The sequence below is a fragment of the Nansenia antarctica genome (genome assembly GCF_963989245.1).
Source record: "Nansenia antarctica genome assembly, chromosome: 8".
NCBI classification, from domain to species: domain Eukaryota; kingdom Metazoa; phylum Chordata; class Actinopteri; order Argentiniformes; family Microstomatidae; genus Nansenia; species Nansenia antarctica.
Window position 1 is genome coordinate 47,131,092 of NC_137678.1, and position 9,423 is coordinate 47,140,514.

The following is a 9,423-nucleotide window of genomic DNA, read 5'->3' on the forward strand; positions in this document are numbered from 1 at the left end:
TACGCCTTCGTCCTCTACCACAGCCGCGAGGACGCCCTGGCCACACTGCACCACATGAACGGGGCGCTCATCGACGGAGCCGTGGTGGAGGTCACCCTGGCCAAGCCCGTCAGCAGAGATGGCGCCGGTGGCACCCAGCGCTGCTTCGGTAACCGTGGCTACACGGGGGTCGCAGGGGGTGGAGGAGTCGGAGGAGGAGTCGTGGGGCCGTACGGCGATGTGGGGAACGGAGTAGGAGGAGTACGAGGAGGAGGAGTACGAGGAGTGGGCTTCCTCTACCGAGAGGATGGAGGGATGGGAGGAGGAGGAGGAGGGGGGATGGAGGGGGGGACCCCACTTCGGCCTTTCAGCATGCCTCACCGCCTGGGCGGTCCTTTCATCGGAGGAGGAGGAGGAGGAGGAGAGGGAGGAGGAGGAGGAGGGGTGGACCTGGAGAGATGTGTGTATCCCTTCATCCCCGGGGCCAGCCTGACTCCCACCAGCCTCCACTCTCTGAAGCCAGGCCAGTTCTGCTCTGCCGTCTCCCTGCTGGACTTCTACTGCCACAAGTACAGCTGGGATCTGCCTGAGTACCACCTCTACTCCACCCCCGGGCTGGACGGCAAGCTGCTGCTCATATACAAGGTCTGTCTGGCTGGCTGGCTGCCTCTCTGGCTGGCTGCCTCTCTGTCTGTCTGGCTGGCTGGCTCTCTGTCTGTCTGGCTGGCTGGCTGGCTGGCTGGCTCTCTGTCTGTCTGGCTGGCTGGCTGGCTCTCTGTCTGGCTGGCTGGCTGGCTCTCTGTCTGTCTGGCTGGCTGGCTGGCTGGCTGGCTCTCTGTCTGTCTGGCTGGCTGGCTGGCTCTCTGTCTGTCTGGCTGGCTGGCTCTCTGTCTGTCAGGCTGGCTGGCTGGCTCTCTGTCTGGCTGGCTCGCTGGCTTTCTGGCTGGCTGGCTGGCTGAATGTGTGTCTCTGTGTCTGGCTCTCTGGTTGGTTGCCTCTGTCTGTCTGTCTGGCTGGCTGGCTGGCTCTCTGGCTGGCTGGCTGAATGTGTGTATCTGTGTCTGTCTGTCTGTCTTTGTGTCTGTCTGTCTTTCTGTCTCTGTTTGTCTCTGTCTCTGTGTCTGTCAGGCATGATAATCGCTCACCTTTCGGCGAAATTCGCCGTTTTGAATCCAAAATAGGTGACCTACCTGAATCCGATGAGAATATATTTGGAGGGGGGGGGGGGCGGGGGGGGTTGCTGTGGAGCGGAGTGATGTCATTCAACTTGTGTTTACAGTTGGGCTACTAGGCTACTTGTTTTTAGCCTAGCCTAGCCATTGAAGGCTACATTGCTAGTGTAGGAATACGCCATAAGCGATGGGATCTAACGCTGGCGGGCAGTGATCCTCAGGTTTTGATGTGAGCAGTTAACACATTTCATTGGTCCCTGTTTTCCAAGAGTCTGAGGTTGAGATTTACTTGGGTGTGTTTGAGGCATTGCCGCTGGGCAAAAGATGTGTGGGCCATACTTTTGCAGAGTTAACTGACTGGTAAAGGAAACCTGGTCTCCTCTCCCTATGGAAGACAGCCTCGACACTTGCGAGTGTGGCAGAACCTGCAGCTAAAAAACGAGGCTACTGCTCTAATTGACACGGTGGCTAAAGATGCCTATTAGTACAGTAGAGAAAAAACGAACAAATCCTTTATAAATTTTTTGTGTACCGGTATTTGGCCGTTTTTATTTCGGGTAGGCTATAACTAGACTATTGGTAAACATTGTAATTGGACTGAACAGCTATACATGCGTGCGCCGCTCTAATGCGTGCGCAGGGTTTTAGTAATAATAATAATAATAACTTTTATTTGTATAGCAATTTTCCTGCAAACGTTGCAGCTCAAAATGATTTAATCATTATATAATCATAATTTAATTATTTAGTCATTTAAAAGCAATATTAAAAAGATGGGTTTTTAGTCTTGACTTGAAAATATTTGCTGAGGTTGGCATCCCTATTGTACACTGGCAGTGCATTCCACAATCTGGGTGCATAAAATGAGAATGCAGCCTCACCAAATCTCTTCTTTTGTACATGAGGTACACAGAGAAAGCCAGCGTCAGAAAACCTGAGAGCTCTATTGGGCTGATATGCTAGCAGAAGGTCTTTCAGATATTCTGGTGCTGTGCCAGTGAGAGCTTTATAAACATAGATATAGCGGCATGCCTTTTTCTGTTGTGCATTATTGTTATGTTAGCCTAATGTAATTATTCAGGAGACATTCATGACAGTCTGTCTGTCTGTCTGTCTCTGTGTCTGTCTGTCTCTATGTCTGTCTGTCTCTGTGTCTGTCTTTGTCTGTCTGTCTGTCTGTCTGTGTCTATCTGTGTCTGTCTGTCTCTGTCTATGTCTGTGTCTGTCTCTGTCTGTGTCTGTCTGTCTGACTCTGTGTCTCTGAGAGAGATGGTCACCGTGTGTTGATGCCTGTGTTGTCCACTAGGTGGTGATCTCTCCAGCGAGGAGCAGCTTCATGCCTGACAAGGTGTGCGGCGTCCTGGAGGATGCCAAGGAGCTGGCCGCTCAGAACGTCTTATGGAACCTGGGTACACACACACGTACACACACACACACACACACACACACACACACGTACACACACACACACACACACACACACACACACACACACACACACACACTAGGGATGTACCCGAATACAAATAAGTTATTCAGGAAAGCACATATAATGCGATGGAAACACATACAGCTTCTACCCGAAGTTGCTTGTTATTATTCTGAAAAAAGCCATTGACATGTCTGTTCGTCAGCCATTATTTTTCTTCAAATCCATTCATATCATTGTGAATGGTCACAAGATAAAAATGCCCATTCTGTTTGCAACATAGGACTTTGATTCCACTAACTAGTCTTTTCATTTACTACACATTTTGGAAAAGTGATCACTATTCAGTAGCCGTCCCCACCAAGTCAGCGCTGCCTCGATGCGAAACTCTTGCATTGGAAGTAGTAATTCACATTTCCCTTGCGAACTGCAGTGATGTTAACACTTCAAGAAACGCGAATGCAGCATCATTGGAATTTAAGATGATTCCCTTCAACTGAAGGATATTTTTCTATATATCTTTAATGTAAATCATTTCTATTTCCAATGCAAAACAGAATCTTTCAGTTTCAATTTTTTGTTTTTTTTTGTTTCTGGTTGTTCAACGTCCCCCAGTTAAAGGGCTGGTGGTGGGATTCAAAGCTTAGTTTAGTTTAAAAAAAATAAAAGGAGAGAGAGAGATAAAACATACAGTATGATGATGGGGTGATGATGTTAATTATAAACCAATATGAATTGAACCAATATTGATTGAAGGCACAAACATTGCATTGCCAATGAATATTAGATTAGAAGCTACAAATTTTGCCTGATTGAATCTGACTTCCGGTATAAACCACGCCCACTTCTGGTCTTCTATCCGAATACAGATACAGATACAGATAACTTTGTAGGTTGAACAGATACAGATACAGATAATGTTGTAGGTTGAACAGATACGGATACAGATAATGATGTCTCTGTACACCACTAACTAGGGCTGTCCCAAACGGCAATTTTTCGATTAGTCGATTACTCTAACGACTAATTTAATGATTAGTCTAACGATTATTTTTTTGCTGTTCGATTAATGTATCACTTAATTTCCCCCCAAATAATGGCTGTATTGTCTCTCTCTGTTTAACAGTGTCTTTATAAAGCACTCTGGGTAATAGTTGCTGCTCTTATAAAACAAAGCAGTGTGTGACATGCACATTACTCAGACGGCCGCCCCTTTAAATGATCAGCTGATGTATGGGGGCTGTCTGTGGGCCCGCAATTAAACACACACCTTTAATTCGGCGACCTGCTACTACTACTACTACTACTGTAACTGCCTCTGTCAAACAGCCCCAGACACAGGGCAGACTCACTGCTATGTTTAGCCAACTTGAATGCCAACATGGCCATCAGGGTTTCTCCTGGCTCAAAATGAGGCGGAGGTGGTACCAGTGGTGTTTGACATCGGGGGGGACCCATGAAGCAGGGCTGTCTGGGGGTCCTTAAACATCAAATACTTAATTTCTTGCATTCTGGTGAATTGATATGCACCAATTTGTGCCCTTTCTGCATCAATTTATGGTGGAAATGTCATTATTTATGTAAAGGAAAACACAATATTCAGGCACCAGATGACCATTCAAAATAGAATGTAATATAATGCAATATAAGGCTCTCATGCATTCTGTACTTTCAAATATGTATTCTCCTTGAGCAGTCAACATCAACTATCAGCTATTTCGCTAGCAAACACGAAAGCTAACTTATTTGCGAAACAGCGCCCCCGCCACCACGTCGGCGCAGTGCCGCAATTGCAGTCAGAAATGACAGAAACGCTTGTAGAAAATACGACCGTCAGTTTGTCGAGAGCTGGAGGCTGTTGGGAATTTGTATTAAAATCACTAGAAGTGATAAATCATGTACTATGTGCTCATTTAAATAATATGTGAATGCGGTCAGTTGAGAACAATAGGAAGGTCATGCAAAGCCAAAAGAGAGGTTCTGTTTTTGAGCGACAAGAAGAAATACAAGCTCCTGACTAAAAGAACGTTTTATGATTCAAACTGCCTGTAAATTACTTATTTTTACCTATGTGCTAACAACCATTTTACACCTGCTGTTATAATATTCTATTTTTCTGTACTTTCATAACTAATGATTAATGATAAGTCTATTCTTCTTGTAAATCGAATCCTAATATTACTGTGTAACTTCAATAGTTGTGTTTTCACAAGACATTCTGATAAGGACACTGACACAATGCTCTGCTCATACAAAGTACGATATCACCATGGGAACGGGAGGCCAGCAGGACACACTGCTGATAACACACAGTACACTCTTGCGCACCCACACAGAGAGAAGTTGAAGGCCATGCTAACGAGCAGCTGCAACGGATTTTGTACGGACAATTGGAAAACTACTAGATAGGGGGGGGGGAGGCACCACCCAGCCCCAAATGTTAAATCAAATGTATAAAGGACTATGTACGGAGGTGAGAGGGACTCTTGTTTTTAGTGGAGCCACTGCAGTTAACTTGTTGACGGCTAGCTGAGATAGGCCTGCAGAGGTGAAGCTAGATAAGACACTTTTCCATGGAAATGAACTATTATTGCTTGCTGATGTGCTTGAATAAATATTATCTTAATGAACAGTTCAGTAGTGGCAGGGCTCTACGCTAACCTTTTTCACTAGGAGCACATGTGCTCCTAAATGAAAAATGTTAGGGGCACACAAAGAAATTTAGGAGCACAGTGAAACATTTAATTATAACACATTTTTATTAGTGATTTTGCAATTTTTGCACCAAAATCACACATTGGCCCATGCCTACAGCCCTACTAGACGCAGAGTTGATGGCATTGTATTATGGTAACTAGCTGTGTCAAGTTCTCCTGGTTAGCAGCATGTTCATTCATTCATCCATGTCATGCCTGTCAGCTAGCAGCTAGCAGCCCAGCCAGGCTTTAGGGCTAGGTCTGTCAGCTAGCAGCCCAGCCAGGCCATGCAAAGGTCTGTCTCCATGCTGCCCACCTCCCTGCTGCTGGGTCAGGCTACATCAGTCACACACGGTGGCCAGACAACTCCACATCTAGGGGTATTAAACTACCCCACATCCAGATGACCAGTCCCCAGCCCCAAGCTGCCCGGGGTGGTGACATGTGGAGGTGGCCAGCCCAGCACGGTGCCTCTGCGGCGGCTAGCTGTTAGCACACCACCATCCCCGGGGGTCCCACCTCTCTGCCGCACTCAAGTACAACATGTTGCATTTTCATGCCATTAGGCAACTTGCTTCCTAGGGTTTCCTAGGGTTAGAGATGCATTTGGACTTCTGGAGTACCTCCACTACTTTCAATGGGTTCTGAAGGTCTGAGAGCTTTCTACTTTCTACCCTGGGTAGTTAACCCTGGTTGTAACCTTGGGTTCAAATCGGGAGTGTGTGGGACCAAATCTGTAGATGTGGTGAGCTAATGAAGCTAATGAAGCTTGAGATGAGAAAAGGGCGCTTGTCTCTTTAAGGCCCAGGAGGGAGTTAGCGATTAGCGATGTTAGCTTAGCGCCAGTTTAACAGAAGTAACTTCACTTTTAACATGACTTCCCGTGGTCGTAGCGGGCTGGCTGACGGCTTAAAATGTGGCCACACGGTTCGCGCAGATATATTTTTAGATTTTTTTTTTTTTTTTTTTAATAATAATCTGTACTCGCACGTGTGCTCGTGAATTTATTTCTCTAGTTGCACAGATGTATTTTTAGTCGCAAATGCGAGTGAAATGGTCGCACTGTAGAGCCCTGAGTGGTGCCTAATATTTGATTGGATCATATCATCTTAAGAAGTGATATCAAGGACGTCTCGTTGAGATTAAACGAACTCGCTTGTAAGTGACGACTCAATTAAATCGATTCTGGAGAAGTTGATCGCCTTACAAAATTGGTGACCCCGACGTGATCTTCAACGGGATGCAAGGAGGAGTGGGCGAGGCTGGATTCGGACTGAGCACTTCCACGGTACCAAGACAAAAGAGGTGAGCAGAGCCATTTAATGAAATCTGCTTAGGTAGACAATAGTGTTTTAGGTGGAAAGTGCTGGGCCTGAATCGTGTGTCAAACCCATTCTGATCTGTGTCTTTGAAGATCCGTCACAAAGTAAGGATAATCATTAATTAAATTGACATTCTATACATTATTGAACACCACTGTCTGATATTTAAGCACATCTTGTATTAACGTGTAATAGACCCGCCGAGGTCTAAAGAAGGGACAGTAGCTATGTCCTGGAAATAAAAAGGGGTAACCAGCCCCCAGGATAGACCCGCCGAGGTCTAAGGTAAGGAAAGACACGACAGTCCTGGATATTAAGAGGTAACCAGCCCCCAGGATAGACCCGACGAGGTCTAAAGAAAGGACGGTGTCCCGAAGGTTGAAATACCTTGCAAACCAAGTGAGGAGTGTAGGTCATTGCGAGTAGGGTAGCGTTCACGGCAGGACTGCAGTCCGGTGAAGGTCCTATATTAGCGTGCCTCCTCTCACAGCGGGCGCTAAAATAATTGTGACGTTAGGATTATAAGGTTCTATCATCATTTTAGTCAAAATTGAGTTTTTTGCATAATCTGATCCATTAAGTGGTTTATTAATGTGTGGTGGTATTTTTAAAATGTTGACATTTTGAGTGGGTAATTCATAAAATACAAAGGTTCCATCTCACAAAACAAAATGGAATGTAAAAACTTGACGCTCAGTGTCTCTGAACTACCCTAAACGGAGATAGAACCTTATAATTCTAAACTCATGCAAAGGTGTTACGTAATATTGTATGTAAATCATAGTTGGAATTGTTATTATTATTGTAATTATTACTATTAAAAGGGATAGTTGAGTGAGGCGCCCTGGAGCAACTGGGGGGTGTTCCATCGGCGTCGCTGGGGGAGAGTCCGGGTTTGGTCTGACGGGTCTCGCGAGAGTTCCTAAAAATATCCAGGCATATTCTGGGTCTCGCGGGAGTTGTCGGAGGTGGGCCGGGTTTTTTCCTTTGGCGGCGTTGATGGGGGGCCCCCCCCTGGTCTAGACTGAGTGCTCCCTGGCTTGGTATATCACTCAAATATCACTTGCAAACTTTGTAAAATATGTTATGCCTCGTTCAAGGTGTTTAAAGAAGTGTTGTGCTGCGGGTGTGACCCACCATTGAAGCGCAGACAGCAGGAAAAAAAAAAGCTCACTAGGAGTGTCTCTGTTGACGCACGGTGATGTATGTCTCACGGGTTGTATAATAGTAGTATTTTTGGTGTGTTCTGATATTGACATATTGGGTGAGGGTGGTTTTGTTTAGTTGTTCAGTTTGTTTAGTATTGGTTGGCAATAATAATATTGATGATAAGGGTGGCAGCATAGCCACACGATACAGTGAACCTTCAGTAGAATGACTATCTAGATGAGCAGATAATGCAGAACACATAAGACATAGTATATAGTATACATAGTATATATTATATAAGACATAATACATAGAGGACCGACAAGATAGATACACACAGATATAATATAAGACCTTAATTAATTCAGAAGAAAGAAAAACCGACGAGACCGAGGAGAAACAGGCCGTGCAGCGTGAGAGGTTGTTGAAAATGCAGGTGACCGTAGTTGTGGCTACGACAAGGAAGAAGGAATGTAAAGAATGCAAGATATTGGTCCAGCTTGGAGAGGTGCCGCAGGCCTCTGCAGCACCACAGCCCCCGGCTCAGTACCAATCCTTCCCCGAATATCAACAGAGAGGCGGAGGGAGAGGACGTGGGCGAGGAGGCCGCAGGAGAGGCCGTGGAGGACCAAGAACACCAGGAGCAGGTGCCTGCCACACATGTGGAGGAACAGGACACTGGAAGAAGAAATGCCCTAACCAAGGGGGCCAACAGCAGTCATGGGGACCAACGCAGCAGCAGCAATGGCAGCCCCAGCAGTTTCGACCCCCCACACAGCAACAGTGGGGGGGCCCGATGCCAGGCCAACCGGCCCCAACCATAATGGCCCCCATGATGAATCAACCACAAGGAGGGGCTCCTTATGGTCAAAGCCTATAGGGATGCCCGGGAGGCGAAAGAGGAACCTACCACTTCCACCCGAACGAAGAACCAATGATTGAAATACTGGTGGGAGGAGAGAAAAAACAGTTCATGGTAGATACTGGAGCAGCAGCGTCCACCATGACAAACCACAAGGGTAGAGTTCCTCCTCTGTCGGAAAATCTGGCCATGACGACAGTAGGCTACTCCGGACAGGCACAGACACAGAAATAAACAATCCCCCTAGAAACAAAAATAGGCCACCAGAAATTGTCACACAACTACCTGTTCGCTCCCCAATGCCCCGTAAACTTAATGGGGAGGGACCTGTTATGTAAATTGAACGCGGAGGTAACTTGTGGACCAGACGGATTAACAGTAACACTTCCCGGCGGCAGGAAAGTCACCGGGGAAGCCCAATGCAGAATACTGATAATGAGAGATTGGTGGACCCCTTATGGTTTGGAGATGGTTAAGAATGTCATCTCAGACTGTGATGTGTGCAATAAGCACAACCCAAAAACAGTACTTAAATGCCCAATGGGCACATATCCAGTGCCTCCCTGCCCATTTCGAGAGATATGTATTGACTTCACGGACATGGGATTAGACAATAGAGTACAAGGCAAAAGATACTTGTTGGTGGTGATTGATAGGTTTTCAAGGTGGCCTGAAGCATATCCGTGTAAACGGGAGGATGCTGCGTCTGTACTAAAGTGCCTCTTACAGGATTTCATACCACGGTTTGGCTTCCCTACAATGATACACTTTGATAATGGGTCACATAAAAATAAAATAAAAGTCCATATGGCTG

General features: G+C 46.1%; 1 protein-coding gene across 1 annotated transcript in view; it reads left to right on the top strand.

Moving 5' to 3' along the window:
- The window catches only part of LOC308164293 (putative RNA-binding protein 46), a gene marked incomplete at both ends in the record, with an annotated part of 12,169 nt that extends 3,598 nt beyond the window's left edge, over positions 1 to 8,571 (top strand). Inside the window, 3 exons of the mRNA XM_080538425.1 lie at positions 1 to 624; positions 2,458 to 2,560; positions 8,210 to 8,571. The exon at positions 1 to 624 is cut by the window's left edge and continues 197 nt beyond it. Of these exons, the coding sequence (XP_080394551.1) occupies positions 1 to 624; positions 2,458 to 2,560; positions 8,210 to 8,571 (1,089 nt within the window). The remainder of the gene's footprint in view (positions 625 to 2,457; positions 2,561 to 8,209) is intronic.
- Positions 8,572 to 9,423: the final 852 nt, after the last annotated feature.